Below are 19,381 nucleotides of genomic sequence, written 5' to 3' on the forward strand. Positions count from 1 at the left end.
GATCTGGGATTTCCATGGCATTTTTTCCCTTGCATTTTACCCTTTCTGCTTTAAAATAAAGAAAAAACAGACAACAGCAGTCATTCCCTCATCAAAGCAGCCTTTCAGATTTGTGATTCTTTTCCAAAACATAGTCTTTGTTGATTGTTGTTTTTTTAAATTATCCTAAAATAGCTTTCAAACTCAAAGTGGTAGACAAAGATGTACATAGATGCCTCAAAATGTCAAAAATATTTATAGTTTAAGAAATAACTGTGATTTTAAAAATTTTTACTTTCTGACCAAATCAAGTTTTTTTTTCAGCATTTGACATTTTAAACATCTAAAGCAGAACAGCTAGCAAAGTAACATACCACAGCTTATCTTATGTGTTAAAAATGTCCTCAGCTGTTGCATACAACCACCTCTCTGAAACACACAGAGCTACAAGTCCTACCACAACCAGACTAAGCTGCCCTTTAAAGGGTTCTCCTGGGGTAAACTCCCATCCTAGAAGCAGCTTAACCTTGTGACGCTGTTCACTAAGTGATCATTATTCTAATTTTGCTCTTGGGGAAGCAAAGGCAAGCAAGACAAAGCATTTATCTAAAACTTTAGAGTAACTCAGGTGCATTTCACTGAGCTGTGTAAACTCAGCATGCTGTTTTAAGAAGTAGAAACAGACTCTTTCCAAATTAGAGGAAACTTTTTTCAAGTTATTACTTTTCTGAGCAGAGCACATATATTTTAACACACTGGTACCTCTGCCAGAAAGCTAGACAGGGTTTTTTTTTCCTTCCCCCATTACAAAGTACAGTCACATGCAAGTGATCTGCCTGTGTGCAAGAGTAAGAGGTTTGGCAATAGCTGCACTCCCTATAGGATATATACAGCAACTGGGTCAGCCTGTTTACAAAATAGCTTGTGATTATCACAGCAGTGCTCAGCAGCTATGAATACATCATAGCAGAGTCTAATTAAAGACAGGCATAGCTAAGGCACTGCAAAATAAGGAAACAGTGGCACTTAATAAAGCTGCTCAGGATTGGGAAGAGGTTAGTTTTTACTCTGTTAGTCCCTTGGAGGCCAGCTAACCAGGTTTATTCCGATCAAGAATTAAAACATCAATCTAAACATCTTCTAAGGGCAGTCAGTTCATACCATCAGGAAAAGAGTGAATCTTGTAATAAGACACAGCAGTTTCAATAGTGAAAAAAAACATTTTAAGGGGAAAGCCAAAAATAAAGACCTAACTGAACTGGGTCATTTGTACATAAAATGGATGTACATAAAACACCATTATACCAATAGCTGTAAAGCATAAGTGTTCCTATCCTTACCCTTCAGCATGTGGCTGGAACTCTTCTTCCTCTCCTAAATACACCTTGTGTGATGCTTCAGGGTGGGCTCCCAATCTGTCTAGACCCTGGGATTCAAAAAATGTAGCCTTCTTCAGGGTATGCCTATTCCTAAACGACAGAGTACAGGTTAGAAGGGAGGCAGGAAAGTGCCTGTTTCTATCCCAGCTATGGAGAGCAGAAGGCTGTATTTTCTGAAAGAAAATAGTTATGCTAATGCTCCCAGCAAGCAATGGATTATACTAACACTAGGATATGCTCCAATACTGGCTGAGTCATCATTATTTTAGGGTGAAGTCTTAGGGGAAGGGAACGGCCATTTTTTAAAAGATCAAGTTCTAGCAAATGAGTACTACAGAAGAAAAATCATGAAAAATTAGGCAGGGCAACCTCTCTCATACTTTTTCAGAAAGTGGGTTGGTTTTTTTTTTCCTCCATCAGTTTGCTTTTGTAAATGCTGCAGAAAAAAATATGAAAATCAACAATTCAGCCCATTTGTCTCACATCTCTTACTTCACAGGCACTTCCATCAGTTTCACCATGTTGTATTTTATATATTGTTGTATATGTACTCATAACCAAGTCTCCCCACACACACAAAGTTTAAGGCCATGCATACTTCCTTTACAGAGCCACAGTTCCCTTTGTGATGCATGCACACTTTTGGTCACTTGCCTGTTTATACCATGAAAGCTTTAAGTGTTTCACAGCACCAGAAGAGATGCTGCTGACTTTTCATCTTAAGTAGCAGGGAAAGCATTTTTATTTATCTTGGATTTAATTTTAGAAGGCTGAAGAGGTTCAGAATGGGTCTTTCTCTTCACCAAAGCACCTGAAAAACTTCACCCCTCACACTGATGGCCTGACAGCGTCAGGCAGTAGCAACCTTTCTACTTGGATATTCCCTCTCCTATTATGCAACTCCATGCTGCCCTTCTTGCCAAAGATGAATTCAAGGGAACCAGACCCCTTCCCCTCAGCTGCATGCACATGTCCCAGGAACCAAGAACTTCTCAGAGGGCCCATCACAGGCTCTGGGTACTTCAGTACCACACAGGTCACAACCTACAGACAACACATGGAACACAAAAATGTCTTAAGCACATTAGAACTGAGCAAAGGCTCTAAGTTACTAAAAGGATTTTAAATTAGAGAGGAACTTACTACTGCAGTACAGAGCAGATGCATATAAAATACTAACTTCTACAGCATTTTTTTGACTGTTGTAAGAACTCAGGTGCTTCTCCCACAACACTGCGGATTTCCTAAAATCAGCTTCTCTTAGAGCTTAGAAAAGCAGATAACATGAAGTAAGGACATTGAACAAGAACTATGCAGCTCACCAGAAATACCTTTTGACACAATCAGCACCTCTTCAATTAATAACCTTGGTGTTACAAATTTATGTAGATCCACTGATCATTAATATTAGTAACCAAAGAAGCCTAGTGATAAAACCCCTACTGATGGCTAATAAAAATGTTCATCATCTTACGTAGTGTTTCGTACATGTCTTCCAGGCAATCAAAATTATTGTAATAAAACTATTTTAAATTTCTATTGCATATAATAGTTCCATTATTATATGGATTTAGTGAATTAGTATTTCAGCCTCTTCTGTTGTAGTATCTAAAACTTCAGGGTACGATGAGAGTGCTGTGGGCAAGCAGTGGTCTGTGAAGTATTGTCCAGTGAAAAGCAGAGAACAACAGTAACAGCAACCTAAAAAAACTTGAAAAAAAAAATTAGCACTAGAGCTACCTGAAATGAAACTCATTATAACAGGTAGGACTGACAAGCAGCAGCAGAAGTGGGAATCCTTGGGTTTTTTTGTGGCCACATGCAGAATTGTGCTGGTAGTAGTACAAGAAAGCAAAACAGACAATGAAAAGCAAACAGATTGCCACATCAAGAAAAACTGAAATAGCTACAACAGTTCTGAGAAAAACACTGAGCACTTTTTTATTACTGTTACAATATACAGTATATTTAAAGTACAGAAATTCAAACCCAGTAAAACTTCAAAGGCCCAAGTGCATTCCCAAGGTGGAGTCCACTATTTCACAGTGTGTTTCTTGTGCCCCACACGCAGCTCACATGCCAAGCCTTCTCCAGCTGTTGCCCAGCACTTCCAGAGCAGTCAGTTACACTGTTCAAACAGCACTATTTCTTCTTGAGAGCTCTCTTTCCTTCCCCCTTCTTTGGTTTTTCCTTCCCACGGAGCTTTTTCAACCGTCTCATCTCCTCCTTAAAGTCCTGATGCTCATCCCTAGACGGTGAAGAGAAAAAAAAGTTTACTCTTCTTCTTGGGATGCAGAGATATGAAAGGTTCTTTGAACTATATGCTAATAAAGAAAACAAAACTCAAAACTTTTTGTAACCAAGAAGTCCATACTGAAGCTTGCTGCATGTTATTGCTGGCAGTATCACTGAATAATAACATGAGATATTTCCTCTGATACCTTCAGAACTAAGAGGGTTGTCCTTTTCAGCAACATATGGTGTGTGCACAGATGTATTATTTCAATTGCATGTATTGATCCCCTTTGTTTAAATGAGCAGTAAAATGCAAAAATCAGCAAGAGACAAGAATAAGGATTTCCCCCTTGTTATCCAGCTCAGCAGTGTAGCCACAGCACATTGTGTTCCTGTGTTCAGGTCATTAGCTCCTAAGGAAACAGGGCCATGCTGAGCAGTAATTACAGCACATGGCACTGCTCTCAGGTGACTTCAGGAAGGAGTTATGAAGAGGGCATCAGTACCGGTAGAATCTTCAGAAGAGAATAAAACAGGAAGGAGGATGAAGGAGCTGGCAGAGATAATTAATCCTCAATCATGTTCTAATAAGTTCTATTAATCTGTCCCTGTATTTTTTAGTGCAAAGTGACTTTCAAAAATCATAACTGCATCCTCTGCGGCCTAAGATAGCTGCACTGCTATTTTAAACACGACTTCTCTAAATAGAAACAAAAAAGTTGTGGTTTATTACCGGCCCCATTAGTCTATGATTCTTCATTACACATTTCTGAGCTGCAAGCCTGATCCTCTAGCAACTCTGTATACACAGCAGCTAGAGAAGGAACTTAATAGGGGAAGGAGAAGAGTAAAGAACATTAGCATCACATTGAGGCTTTCTTCCTAAACAAACAGCTATTCTAGAAAGTGTTGGCACACCCACCTACAGCAAGAGCATCCTGGATGCAATCCTTGATGATTAGTATTTTCATACTAGCAACAGGTAATCTGTTTCGACTATACAGGGTTTGCAGCCTCACTTTTAAGGATATTTTTAGTGCTACCTGGTTGAAGTGAAAGAACTACATTTGACTCCTGCTAATGTTATTCAGCAGTGCAATTCTCCCTGCCACAGACTGCGGAAATTCATTTAGAAATTAGACAACTAGTTTGGATGAAGCTGGAATTAACAAGACTATTTAAATCACCCTTGAATTGAATTTAATTTATTTTAAAGACTAAAAAGGCCCTCTGGCCTAAGAGACTTTTCTTCTCTTCTAAGTTTCATTTATTACCTGTGGAGTGATTAAGAAATATATGGTAAGACTGGTGTTAACATCACCTCTTTGTAGCACATTCATTTGCCATATTCAGAACTACAGACCCATCTCTTGTCTATGAGAAAACTTTTTTCTCTTCCCCACAAAGCCAAAGCAGGAACTATTTCTTAGGTAACTGCTTGCCCACAACTACACCTCAAGTCTTTCTCACAAAAGATTCCAATTCTGGTAAAAATTACACAGCAATCACTTAGCTCTCCTTGCCCTCCGTGCAACAATCACGTGCCTATTTCCACATGTACCATATTCAGAACTAAACATTTCTCCTCTTTCCCTTGAGGAAAACAACTGCAACAAGACTCCCACCCACCCCTTTCCCAGTTCAGTCCTGCTCCCACCCTACAAGCCCAGGAAGCACCTGTAGAGCCCAAGGAAGCGGAGTTTCTTCATGAGAGCGTAGTAGGTGTTGTGAGGGGGGTACCAGTTGTACACCTCCTCCTGCTTGGCCAGGGGCTGCTCACTGAACAGCTTCACCACTTTCATGGATTTGGAGTCAGTTGGCCTGACAACATCACCGAATATCTGGGCACTCAGCCGGGCCATCCGAAGGGCATAGCTGGAAACATTGGACATCTCCCCAGGAACGGTGGGCTCACACAGACAGACGGACCTTCCTGCAAAACAGAGCCACAACTCTTAAGATGGCTGAGTAGAACAAGCCATCCCAGAATTAAGGCAAACAAAAGAATGTATCATACACTGATCACTCATTTGACATCACACATTCCTCGCATAAAGTCAGTCTAATCCTTAGTACGTAATCCTGCACATAAAGAACATCGACATGAATTCAGGTACAATTCCCAGCCTACAGACAGCAATACCAACTATAAAAGTAACTACACTGCACCACGATTTGCCATGGCTAGCATGGTTTACTAGCAGATCCCTCTCAGCTTGCTCAAGACAACCTTTAAACTCCAGCTACAGGAACAATTACAGCGTGAGCTCTGCCAAAAACAGCACCTGTGCGATACACCGACTGCTACGCAAGCACAAGGTAAGGCACCACTTGAACACACAGAGAAAACAACCTGGAAGTTTTTCCTCATGAAAATTTCTCACCCTACTTAAAATATTGTTATAATCCATCTAACAACAATGGCCTATAAATAAATCATGTTTCTTTATATGAATCACAGATCTTTCCCATCTCAAGTCCCTTCCCTTGATCATCTCCATCAGCTTTTTCTCCATTCTCTTTTCAGTCTCTCATGATAACTATTCTTTTTGAAAGGAAAAAAGTAGTTTTCCCATGAAAAAATATTCTTTTTTCCAAGACAATCCATCAGCAGCTTCCCATTCTCTTTTAGTCATCTCCCACCTGAAGATCTCTGCAACAAAAATGCCCTGAAGACAAAACAGTTGTTATTAGGCCACCAGACAACATCCACTCTCTTAAAGTAGTGTGAGAAGGGTGTTCTCTCAGCTTTTCTAACTCTCCCCATTTTAAGTCTTCTTTACTCCTTCTTTGGGTTCTAGTAGACAAGAACAGGAATCCCATAATCCTGTATTTGTAGCTGTATCTTGTCTGTACTTTGCATTTTTGAATGAGTGATAACATAAGTCTTCAGACAAATTAAGCAGGTTCATTCAAGAGCATTACACTGAGGTTAAAGTTTAAAATTCTTGTTTAAAAGTACATTGCACAGCTGATTCCAGAAGATGAGCATAACAAATTAAAGAGCATGGATAAGAGTAATCAGACAGACAGTGCTAAGTCCACTTCAGTATGATTAAACATACTGCTGTTTAATAACACAAATCTGAAGTATTCTTAACCTCACTTACATATATCTGCCCATTGGAGGACCTGCTTTGATTTACTCCTGTTAGCAAAGCACTCTAAAAGAAGCAGAAAAAAAAAATATCAAGCATGAAAATAATACAAGTAACTTGAGAAGAGAGAATAATGGAAAAAGTAACAAAAGGGAAGGCAAAGCATCAGAAACCTCAAGCTAAGGCAGTAGGCCTAGTGTGAGAAGACAGAAGCTCTTAAATGATTGCAGGGCAGCACTTCAACCTGAGCATCTCTTACAGGGGGAAAAAATCACTAAGTTTTGCTAAATCATCTGTTTCAGAACTAACTCCTACATTCAGAGACAAAGCAACAAATTGTCCCCCAACCTCTTTGTCACAGGACTTGGAAAGCACCTCTTCACCACCAGACTCAAACACACTGCTTGCTTAATCTCTACTTACTGCAGCCTTAAAATGAAAACACCTTTAGCTCCTGAACAGTGCAACCCTGTGGTCTGAGGAACCTGATTTTCACTTCTGAATCGCTAAAGGAATCTTAACATCCCAAGCCAAGGCTGGAGACCTCCATTAATCCTAACAACGTTTGAGAGAGAAGCAAAGCAAAGGCTGCAGACTCCCAAGAGCCAGAGCTATCCAAAGCCTGTTCTAGGGTAATTCTGTGAGATGTTACCAGAGCAGTTTTGTTATTGTCACCTTCAGCAATGATATCTTCAGGATCGCCCTCTGGGGATTAACACACCTACACCAAAACCAGTGTTCAGTGCTGCCGCTCCACCTGCTCCCGGCTCCCTACTCCCACCCAAAGCCAAGCTCTCCCGTCCTGGGCTAGGTTATTTTTTATTCCCGATCCACCAGCTTGCTTCACACCGCTCCCTTCTCACTTGGAACACGCCAGGAGAACGCTCTTTTCCCCGCGTTCCTTCTGGCTTTCCCACAAGCACACGGGGAAGACCAGGCCGCCACGGAGGTCAGCCCGCGCCGGCCCCGCTTCCCCGCGGGAGGGGAGCGCCGGGACGCGCCCGAGGGCTGCGGCTCCCAGGGACACGGCCCCGCCCGGCACCCCAGAGCCCGGTAGCCCGGAGCCCGGCACCTCGGAGCCCGGCACCTCGGAGCCCGGTAGCCCCACTCCTGCCCCGCTCGGCCCCGCTCACCCCGCGCTGACCCGCGGCCCGAGGAGCGGCGGCGCTGCCGGAGAGGCGGCGGCGCGCACGAGTGACGCGAGGGGCGGGACGGGCGGCGAAGGGAGGGATCTGCTTCCTCACCCTCTGGGTTCTGGTGCTTTTTCTCCTCCTTCCCGGCACGCAGTGGAGGCTGGTCGGGTGCTGTTCCCGCGGTCATGGAATCACGGAATCACAGAATATCCTGAGCTGGAAGTGAGCCACAAGGATCATGGCTCTGTGCACACTACAATCCGAAATGCCACACACCATGAGAGGGTCACACCCTCTTGAGTCAAGAACGTTTTCGCTGTGACTTCCTGTCATTCCCCCCCGCCCTCCCGTTAGCAGCTTTGTAGTTATATGCTTATATCTAATAATGAAATGAGAAAAGCGGTTATCCTCATTAAAAGCTGATGGCAAGTCTACGTAGAGCCTTATTCTTTGGTTTTGCCAGGGAAGGGTGGTGTGACACGTCCAGTCAGCAGCCTTACTTCATAAGAGCATGCGCTGAAGTTAGTAAAACCAAGTTGGTTTTACTCTTGGGAGAAGGCATAAGTTTACATAAAGAGCTGAAAGCCGGGTGTCTTCACTCACAGCCCTGACCAGGCTGTGAACTGGGACAAATGTCAAAATCTGGTTTTATTGAAAGGAGATGAAAGGAAGAGTTTGGGAGCCACAAATGCTTGTCATTCGCTGTTGTTCCAAACCACTTAGATTGTTTCTCTACTCCAAATTCAGGGCGCATGTCTCCTGTGCTCCTTGCCAGTCCTTACCCTCGTAACTTTTGCTTCCCTCCTGCTGCTTGTTTTCAAGGATGGTTATTCAGCTGCATAAATATATCTGCCTTGGCAAATTTACCTGCACAATCTCAGTCTTTCAGCACAAGTGTCCTCTTGGTCTCTTGATACTGGTGAAGTTGGTGAGTTGGTGACTTGCCTTCGTGCCCCAAACCCGGAGAGGGGTGCGTGCCCAGGGGAGCCCCTGAGGCACACAGATGGGCACCTGACCCTGCTACACTTCCCCTGGCACCCCTTTGGCCACTGCCAATCCCACTAGACATGAGCTTTCCCAGTGCTTGATTTATGCTAATTTTTAATCAGTGCCAGGAGGTGCTAAATCAGACTCTGTGCAAACATCTGAGTAAATGACAATTATGTGATTGCATTTATATGCCAAACGTGTAATGCCATCGAAGGAAGAAATTGAGTTTGTCTGGCTTGGCCTGTTTTCTAGAAGAGCAGATTCTGCCAAGCATTGAACAAATTGTTATTCTGTCATCCTTCCCTGATTAATTTTCTGTCACATTTTCCGTGCTTGTCACGGGAAGAGCAGCCTCATGGCCTGGGCAACCCAGTCCCCTTTCTTGTCCTTTTTGAATGTTGGTATGATCCTCTAATTTCCTTATAATCCTGATCTAGTGGAAGATGTCCCTGCCTATGGCAGGGAGGAGATTGGAATTAGATGATCTTTAAGGTCCCTTCTGACCCAAGCCTTTCTATGATTCTGTGATTAAGAATTAACATTCGTGGAATTTCTTTAGCCAGGTATTCAAACGCTGTCCTATAAAAGTTCTCTAAATATCCTAATTTTAAAATGTTTGCTCTAGTAGATCCTGCTTACCATTTTCATTACTGACTAATGGACTGAAAAGTGCTGCTTTCTTTTTTTTCTACTCGATGAGAAAAGTGCCTCTTCCTTAATCTTTCTAAGGAGGAAATAGAGGTTTTTAGCATTTCTGCCATTTCTGTGCTGTTTTACCACCTCTAGATGTGCATCAGCATTGTTGCACTCCTCATTTTGCTTTCTGTAGTCACACCACTTACGCATTTTCTATAGTCTTCATTTTTTGTATTAACAGAACTTTTTTTTCCTATATTTTTGCCTTTCTATGTTGTTCTATACCATACTTTTAACTTCTGAATGTTTCCTTCACCTTGCTTCTGAGACAAAGTTGTCCTTCCGCCAAAATTGGCCATTTTGTTAATTAAGCAATCATGACTTTATGGAGTAAGATCACAAGTATTCTCATTTACATTTCTATCTCTATTTTTGAATCTCAATTTTCTCGTCATTTCTCCCATCTTGATGGAGAAGGTCTTCCTGAACCGTCTGTGTGTGTGTGTGTCTCTGTGTGTGTGTGTGTGTGTGAGGGAGAGAGAGAGAGAATTTCCCTGACTGGGACTGTCCTTTTTCCTTGTTATAACAAATGTCCTTGCTATAATCAAATTATGATTGCTGGCTCCTAAACAAGCGCCCCCTTTTTGTTCCATGATAAAGTTGTTTAAACATTATGAGTTCAAAAATACATCTTCCATGCAGACTGGAATAACTTCTGTCATAGAAAATGAGTTTTTAGAAAGTGTAATGAGACATGGCTTCTGGCTTTTGGGGTTTTTTCCTCACACAGCTTCAAATTGAGCACACTTTTTGTACATTGGAGGTATAAGCAGCCTGTTTCTCTGCAGCCATCCCCACTCCATTCCACCCCTCTTCAACAGGATTAGGTTGAACAAGTTACTGTCTCTGCACCTCTAAAATAATGATGGTGGTTTCATAAGCACTCTGACCTTCTCAGTCTTCAAATTTCTTTATTTATGTTAAAGGATTGGAGCAAAGTATTTTAATATTCCATTTTGGTAAATTATCCTGCCTGATTCCGTAATTACATCAGTTAGATCTCATTCCTCCTCATCAATGAAAATATTCTACTTGCATGTTACCCACACTCTGAAAATTGGCATATAGGCCACTGGAAAACATCTTCCTCTTTCCCTCCAAGTATTGTTGCTGCCTATACCTGCAGGCTTCAGCATGGCTTTTTTGGTGTGATGGAAGCACAGATATGAACAGCTCTGCATTTGTTAAATTTTTCTGCCTTTTTTGCTCAGTTGTTTCTCCTTGTCAGCCATTATTATTATTAATTAATCTAAGTAAAAATATGCACTTGCAAAAGCCTATGTATGTCACTGTAGCACTGTTGTTGCTGTGGTTATGAGGAGAATTGCTTGCAGAGCACCCAGCCAGGGTTAGCATGCCGGCAAGGTAGCGTACAGACACTCAGGATGGAAAATCAGGGTCACATCAGTCAACAGAACAACAACTCAACACATCTGCAAATTTGCAGAGACAGAGAATGATCTGGTTTGCAATCCATGGAGCCAAAAAGGTCTTGCTCACTGTATCTGGGACACTGTGTGTCCCTAGATTCTGCCAGCAACTGTAAACTCAGCGTCACCACTCTGAGGTCTTCACAGTCCAAATTAGATTTGGCATGCTAGGGGTTGATAATAACAGGGAATGGAAGGATGCAGAAGAGACTGACTATAGGAATGGATTTGTGATGAGTTGAATTCTGTGAATTTGTTGTTAGATCCTCCTGAGCGCTTTGTTGCAAGCAGAGCAAAGTGTTTGGACTTGTTAGCAATTATTTGCAAGAAAATCAGTGAGAGATGGCTGAGTGAAAAAGCTGAAAACCCTAGAAAGGAGTTAAAGGAGAGTGAGTTGACATGGGGTAGAAGACAACATGGGCATTCTAGGTACAGTGACTGTTGTGGAGGAAAGAAATCAAGGGAGTAGAGAGACATGCATGGAACACATGGAAAGCAGCAAAATAGAAAAAAAAAAAAGGAGGAAGAGACCTCATGATGAAGTACAATAAAGATCTTTTTACAAATAGTTGGCAGTAATTTTGTCTGGAATTATATTATTTGATGAATAGTGATCTGGAATTGTTTATCTGGTTAATTCATCTTGTGTATGTATTTTAGTTTTAACTGAATGACAGCTTTAAGGCAAAATTTTGACAAAATGCAACACTTGATCCATTGTTTGTCCTGAGAAGGCAAAGGTATACCCAGAAAAAAAACCCATCAGGGTGAGAGTTTGCTCATTGGTGCTTGTTTATTGACATTTAGAGGAAAAAAGAGTCTGAACTTGTATCATTTGATCTTGAAAATGAGGCATTTGAGTAGTACCTGTATGACAAAGTGAGCAACTCTTCACTCCTAAGTCTTATGTTTAGAACTATCATGCTGTAAGATCATCTCTAACATTTTCTTCTTATAAATACTGACATCAGGGAACAAAATCATCTTCATCTGAGTAAGCAGAAGGACCCTCTGAGCATTTGTTAAAACTGCATTGGCTACAAACGTGTTTAGAAATAATTTGTTATTCATTATGTGTTCATGATTAATTGGCAAACTTCAACTGTATTTTGTTGCACAGCAATTCGTGCTGAGCCACGGAGACATCTGCATTGCAAATTCCTCTGGAGAGAATGTGTAGTGTTAAGAGACTGACAGACTTTGGGTGGGCATTTGAAGGGTATTTTGACTTTAAAGTAACTCATCAAACTAATGCCAGAGCGAAATCCACAAAGATGTTGCTATTAAATACTGCTGCTCCAGCTATCTAGCACTGGGAACACTTGGGAGGGAGATGCAGCATAAGAGAAAAACAGAAATGATTTTTCAAAGCTAGTTGGCATCTTGAGTTTATTGCTTTCCCCAACAGCCGGGCTGTTGAGGCAGCCTTCCCTCCTCCTGGGGAAAGAGAGCCAGTGCTGTTTGTCTCTCGTGCAGTGCCCTCAGAGTGATGCCTGAGATGATATTGGCAGTTCTCTGGGAGAACTCTGGCACATCCATTTTTAATGGAGGATGAGCTGTCCAGCATAGCAGGCGCTGCACGAGGCTGAACAGGCAAGGGATGGAGGATGCTGTGGATCTCCACACACTTACATGTTTGTCATTTAGACTGACTAATGTGTAGCTCAACAATATGTGGGGATAAATGGTCAGTGATAGATTTCAATGAAGTACTTAAGACTGAAGAGAAGGGATATTTCTCAGTGGTTAGATGAAGGGATTGGGAATAGGAATTGTTGAATCTTGGGGTTTTTTTGCAGCTCCATTTCAAACTCACTGGATGACCTTAAGCAAGTTAATTAACCTATCTGCCGTTTCATCCCTCTGTAAACTGGGAAAAATGATGTCTGCTTCAGAAATGGGTTGTGAAGAATAATTGATTCTTAGAAAATGCTTCAGCTTCCCCTAGTGAAAAACATACTACAGAAGTAGTGTTGTTACTTTACTAACAACATGTACATAAAACTTTTAAAGGCAACAGTAACAAAGACACATCTTTTTTGGCTGGAACAGAGTATTGCAGAGGGGAGGAAAAAAAGGAAAAATATTAAAATGACAGAGTCAGCGAAAAGAGAAGAAATAATGGAGACATCTGGCTCACTGCTGATAAAAGCTCTTGTAGTTTCTCTTCCATCATTCCTTGCAACCCTCATCTGAAAGGACATCCTCCAAGGCTTTCAGCTGGGGTCAAAAAACTGTTCATCTCTAATTCTGTTTGACCAAGTGTGAAAACAGAGTGAATAAAAATGTTCCAGCAACAGAATTTTCAGGAATACATCAATCTCTTAAACAGAAAATCCAAGGAGACTAGTCGGGTCTGTTTGAGTTCACATTTCTGTTTCTTCAAGCTGAACTCTTTTCAAGATACTGCCTTGGATCTAGACCTCTTGGGTATGTGAGCTGTTGGTTCCCCTGAGTTTCAGCAGACTGATATTGTATATCCCTCTTGACCTTTAATGGTGCATTTCAATGGAGATTTCTCTCCATGTTTTCCTGGTTTAGGCCCCTTCTTGTCTTAGGGTATCTTGATCAGTGCTGAGCACAGGATACATGGTTAGGTCTTTGGGAGCACTCTGGTTAGCCACTCTGACTACCTTGATTTGTAAGTCAGCCAATTTCCCAAATCTGTCTGGACTCCCAGGTACCCAGTCATTTCAGTAGTGCTCTTTGTAGACCTAAGCATCATTGATCAATCTTTCCCCCTCACAGAGTCTTTTGAAGGCAGAGTTATGGAAACAGATTTTTTTTTTTTGGTTTTAGTTTGAAGTTCTTCACTGCAGTCCTGGTGGGTGACATGAGGCTGCTGTTAGTTATGTAACCAGAGCTGCTCTCTGTTTTAGAATTTGCCTGTCTAGCGAATCATAATCAATCCTGCACGCACCTCTCAGCCTCAGTTGCTTCAGCCTGTGGAAGCATTCTGCAGAGGCTGTTTTTCGTTCAGTTCTTTCTCTCTGACCTTGCTAGTACCCAGGCTGAATAACTCGTGCTCCTACACATGCTTTCTGGACATTTGTTCCCTTTTTCCTGAGAAAAATTCCTTCTTCAGACTTTATCTCTGTGAGTCCCAAATTTTCTTTTTTTTTTTTTTTCATTTTTTTTGTCCTTGGGAAATTTTATTCCTTAGTCCTGGAAACATTATTTCTCTGGAAACAAGAGAAGTAACTTCTTGCAGGCCAGTTTTTTTATCATGGATGATCAGGGTATGGTCATTGAAGCTTGGTACTCCCCATGGTTTCTTCTTTGGTGGGTACTTACTGAAGGCCTTTGCAGCAAAGGGGAGTAAGTGCCTGTCTTTCAGGGCCCAGAAGTTTTCCCTGGAAGAACTTCAGCATACGAGGTATAATTGTGATATCACAGTTGTAAAGCTTGAGGTGGGGAAATGAACTGTACAAATGGATGAACTCTGAAGAACCAACTACTTTATTTTGATACAAATATATTTGGTGATAATAACTGTAGAGAAGTAAATGCAAAACTGTTGAAGATGGCAGCGTGCTTGTGTCTTAATAGAGAGTTTATCATCCTACATGTCAGCTGCTTTTACAGCAGCACACAATATATTTGTATACGCCTTTTTTAAAAAAAAAATTATTTAAATTAATCTACCCTGCTGGGACTTCACAGTCAAATAGAATAAATTAAGATTGAGGTCTTGCTTCTGAGTCGTGTTCCAAAAAGGAGAGTGCTTTTAGAGAATATAGTTTTTCTAAGCAGGTGCTGTTTTTTGTTTTGCTTACTGGTTTTCTCTCCAGTTGCTTCTGTGATGGTTTCTTATGATCGATGAATTTGGATTTTTAGCTAATCCTTGTTTTTCTTTTGTGACTAAAAGAAGCAACAAATTGAATTGGTAGCTGGGAGCCAATCACAGATGTGATACACTCACAGTGAAACACCGTGTTATGCATCTACAGAGGCTGTGGCTCTGTCTTTCACTGGATTAGTTCACAAAACACTGTTGATAGAAACCATGTCTGAAAATCTCTCAGGGAATGAACAATGCATTCTGAAATCTGTCAGAAGTTTAGGAAAGTAAGGTGTGACTTGCCATGTCAAGCAAACTAACAGTACTGCAGATGCACCTTCATATTAGGCTGCCTATATGAACTACATATTGATGCAGTTCAGAAAAACCAGAATTAATCAGGTATATATAATTAATCAGGTAATATATTGAAGGTCAATGTATTAGATGTAACTTATGGAATAAAAGCTGCTTTTTACCAAATATGCTTACTTTTGGCAGACAGAAGTCTGAGTTTTTGCTCTCACTCAGTACTCTTTGGCCCTAATATCTTGTCTCTGCCATCCTGGATTCTTCTTGCTATTTCTGTAAGAGTCACAAGATCTATGAATTTTAATGAAGTGATATCTCCTGTTTTCAGCTGAGCCCAATGGTGGGGATGTTGAGAGCCATCTTGCTTTTGTAGCTGGCTTTAGGCAGCAAATGACCTTGCTGTACAACTCCTGCATTCAAAGCAATGTCACCTTCCTCACTGCAGCAGGCAATGGGTTTTTCCTGTAGCAGGATTTTGGGTGGTAGGCTGGGCTTGATGTATCCAAAAGGTAACCAGGGGGAAGCAGACATGGGCTTATATGAAACAGCAGTCCTCTTAGCGAGGTTTTTGGGGAAACAGGTCTGCTCGTGTGAAAGCTCAGAGGAGAAGAAGCTGTAGAATTTGAAGATGTTGACTACCAAGCTGGCAAGACAATAACCAGGACACAGAGTGGCTGCTGTGATCTCAGAGAGCAGCAGACTGGAGCTGAATCTCTGCTTGTGAATGCAGGGGCTAAGATCTGTTTTCTATTGTAGGGGGATGAATTTGAAAGAGCCTTGAGGGCTAAATATTGCCCTTGTGCTTTAGCTGAGTTGTCTCCTACCAGAACTTTCTCTTTCAATGGAGGCTTACACCTGTACAGCTTAGGCCTTTTCTTTTTCTTAAATCTGTTCTTGCTTCTCTGTTATTGGAAGCACTTGAGTGTTTACTCAGGAGACAGGAATGTCTTTCCCCAGTGTTTTACTTTAGAACTCAACATGTTAAATGTGGCATGATCTACCATTAGACTTAGATTTAGATCCTACCACCTGGCTGAAAAAAACCTAAAGCTGTTGGCAATGCCTTCAGAGATGGAGTGATATCTCCCAGGTCCTTCTGCAGTTCACCACAGTGCCCATGGACCCTTGGGCTGTGTGGAGGTAGTGCAGGGGTGCCAGGGATGAGTTTGCCTACAAGGCCTTCTTTTCTGCAGGTTATAGCTCTGCTACACTTTTAAGTTCTTGGGCTGACATTTCCCAAGCACGATGTCCACAGTGGGAAGCTTGGGGAAAAGTTTTGTTTAAAATCGTTCATCCTTGTTTTGTCTGAGCTTAAAAGCACTCTTGGAGATGTTCTCATGAGCAGCAGTGATTATCATACATAGCTGTGTCCATAGTGCAGCCTTAGGTGGCCAACAGTGATGTGGTTTTGACAGTTGACAGCTAAATAATGAAGAGTAAGTTTTCACAGGAGGAAGCAATTTTAGGGAAAAGCCACCAGTCTTTTGTTTTGCTGTTTGGAAAAACAACATTATCCTATGGTTCTTTTCCTCTGTGTACTGTCTTTTAGCTGTCTCTGTTTGAGGCCATTTGGTGCTGGCCATTCCCTCTGCTTTATTGAAAAATATGATATAGGACTTCTCACCTACCCATCCTCCTGCCTTCTGCCCAACAATTCATTTTGCTTCCTCCAAAAGCAAATCTGTCCTTTTGATGGTTCACTCCATTCAGCTCCTGACCCCTGATCAATTTTGACTCAGCTCATGTGTGCTTCCCCTGTTTGTCACAACTCCAGGTCAGTAAATCAAGACTAAGAGAACACCAGACTAAAGTTTGCCCATGGATTGCCATTCACTTGTGACTTGTGGTCGTGAGGTAAAATACATGATCACATCCTGCTTTCTGCCCAGATCACAGTAGATGGCAGATGAACCAGGACTCTGCAGTCGTGAGATGGTGGCTGTTTGGTGGACAGTTTGGAGGCTCTGTAGTGAGCCTAGCAGATGAATACAGGTAGGAAAAATCATGGTCACGGGCATTTGAATTGAAATTGAAAATTGGATTTTATTTCACCCATTCTGAGAGTTACTTTTATGAAGCTTGGTGACTCAAAAAATTTACATTTTTCCCAACTTCTGTCCATGTGGTGCCCATTTTCTGTGTATCCAGCTGCAGTCACCCATGCACTAATTTGTGGAAATACTGTCCACTGTGTCTAGAGCCAGGGGGTCTGCAAGCTGCTCTCTGAGGAAGGAAGGTGCTAAGTACTCTGGAAGTTTAGGTTCTAAGCTCCTTTAATAGAGTACCCAAAATACACTGACATGTTTGAAAATACTGCCTTTTATCTCTGTTCCTCAGCAGGGAGCTGTGAAGGTAAGTTCCTTGATGTTTGTAAAAAACCCCCAGCCCTCCAACACTACAATTAGAGCACCACTATAGAAAAGCTCATGAGGAAGTTAATCATTCTGTATGCAATGCAGGATCTGGATGCTCTGTAATAAATAGTACATGCACCACACATTGGGTGATAAGGATAGGAGAAAATTTGAATAGTGTTCATTAAGTGAGCAACATTTATCCTTTGCACTGTAAAAAATGGGAGACCCATGGAAACAGAAATCATGTTATTAAAGATTGTATCATAGTGTGTTTGCACGCTGGGCAAATTAATGTTCCATGGGTGGTCTTAAATCTGGCATTCACTAACTTGCTTAACTTTGCAATCCAAATGTTGGTGGGTTGTTTTCTTTTTTTTAGAGAGAGCGAAAGCAATCCCTTTTGGGAGCTGCTGGTGGGGAGGGCAGAGGACATGCAGCGAGGTGCTGTTGTGTGCAGCTAGATATCAGTGTGTGCACAGCTACACGAGTGTGTAGACAGCTGTGTGCCTATTCTCTGTGTCTCCATGTGTGTATGTGCGTGTGTGCCAGCCCATGTTTATGCAGCTGGCTGATGCTTCCCTTTGAAAAACTCTTTCTATTAAAAAAATAAATAGAAGGGACATTGACAACTGGTTAATTCCTGGGATTTAGATTACAAACTTTTATATGGTGTTTCGTGGTTCTGATCTTCCTTTATAGAGCCTCTGCTTGTTCTGAGTCACCTGAACACCCAAAATCTGTTTGAATGATGGGTCAAGTGTTTGTGGGAGTTATCATAAGATGCTTCTATGTTAGCATCTTTTATGGCTGTGTTATTAGAAGGGCTGGCATAATGAGGATTCACGTACACCAGTATCCAAGGTGCACTGGAATGATAAAAAATATTAGTAGGCATAATTTGTTATATCTATGTTTGGTTTGATTACTGTCTTGTGTTTGAAATCCTGTAATTAAGGCAGCGAACTGCCTCCAGAGCCAGTACTGCTTCAGGTAATATAACACTAGGACGAGTTCCTGTGACTTCAGTAGGTGATTCTTTTCAAAGAACGAAGGCTGGAGCCTATGTAAATTAAACATCACTTCTGGGGAGGTGAAGATCACAGAGAGAGCAGGGAAATACTGAGGGTCATCTCTCTCTGTTGAATAACTAAATTAGAAGTGTAGATCCCTGGGAAGGGGCAGCACCTTGACTTGCTCAATCCCCTCCCCCACTAGATGGCACTGAATTCTTTTTCTTTAAAAGGAAAAAAAAAAAAAGACTAAGGAAGAAAAATATGGTGGAGGTCATTTTGATGTAGAAAAGACCCCAAAAAACCAAAACAGAAAAAAACTCCAAAAACCGACGAAGAAAAGCAAATTGCAATTGGTTGTCCATTTACTCTGCCCTTCCCCCCTCCTAGCCCCAGACCTCACCTCTGTGTACCTTTGTACAGGCGCTCGCTTTGCTTTTGTGTCTGGAGCTCTCTGGAGAGGCGATGGGCGATGGTCGCCGGAGGATGCTAAGGAGAGCGGAGACGATGCTGGGAGGGAATGGAGAGGAGACTGGCCCTAGCTGTAAGACACCATCCGTAGTGAGGTGTAGCAGGCAGCGCACGGCTTGTCAGAAGGAATTGGCTCTGAACAGACTCACCGGGCTCCACTCCTCTGTCCCGTGCCTTCAGACATTTTTCCTGAGCACCGTGTGCTTTAGCTTTCTCTCTGGATCACTGAAATCGTAACTGGCAGGAAAGAAAGCCTCAGCTTTCAATCCGCCGCTGAAAGTGCATTTTCACTCCCTGATTTATTTCAGACCCGTGAATTAGCTCCCTGTGCTGAGATGCCCTTAATTCACTGTCGGGAGCGGTTTCCATGTCGCGTGCCCAAGTGTGGGTGGAGGGGTTGTGGGGTTTTTTTTAAATGTCATTCTCGCAGCTGAAGATCGACAAGGACTGGTTTTTTTCCCCCTGTGGTGAGGCGGGGGTGGGGTGGGAGGAGGAGAATTTAATAATGAT

At 41.9% G+C, this 19,381-nt stretch overlaps 1 protein-coding gene across 3 annotated transcripts; it reads right to left on the reverse strand.

Annotated features, from left to right (window-relative positions):
- Nucleotides 1-3,273: 3,273 nt before the first annotated feature.
- Nucleotides 3,274-19,199, reverse strand: MRPS33 (mitochondrial ribosomal protein S33). 3 transcript variants are annotated; one of them, XM_042050374.1, is made up of 3 exons: nucleotides 18,804-19,199; nucleotides 5,271-5,526; nucleotides 3,274-3,606 (listed from the first exon to the last, which is right to left on the reverse strand). In XM_042050374.1, exons 2-3 carry the CDS (start codon nucleotides 5,483-5,485, stop codon nucleotides 3,501-3,503), a joined length of 321 nt encoding a protein of 106 aa, XP_041906308.1. In that variant the 5' UTR covers nucleotides 5,486-5,526; nucleotides 18,804-19,199; the 3' UTR covers nucleotides 3,274-3,500. The 3 variants fall into 3 exon arrangements, with proteins under 3 accessions (XP_041906308.1, XP_041906307.1, XP_041906309.1); XM_042050373.1 differs by lacking the exon at nucleotides 18,804-19,199 and adding an exon at nucleotides 7,825-7,903; XM_042050375.1 differs by lacking the exon at nucleotides 18,804-19,199 and adding an exon at nucleotides 7,836-7,894.
- Nucleotides 19,200-19,381: the final 182 nt, after the last annotated feature.

The sequence above is a fragment of the Corvus kubaryi genome, unplaced genomic scaffold (genome assembly GCF_017639235.1).
Source record: "Corvus kubaryi isolate FWS band 111438036 unplaced genomic scaffold, C.kubaryi_AGA036_p1.0 74, whole genome shotgun sequence".
In the NCBI taxonomy this organism is placed as follows: domain Eukaryota; kingdom Metazoa; phylum Chordata; class Aves; order Passeriformes; family Corvidae; genus Corvus; species Corvus kubaryi.

Coding starts and splice junctions, on each gene's coding strand:
- MRPS33 (XM_042050374.1), bottom strand. CDS start 5,485: ATGTCCAATGTTTCCAGCTATGCCCTTCGGATGGCCCGGCTGAGTGCC. Junction 3,607..5,270: donor CGCTTCCTTGGGCTCTACAG/GTGCTTCCTGGG, acceptor TTCACCGTCTAG/GGATGAGCATCAGGACTTTA.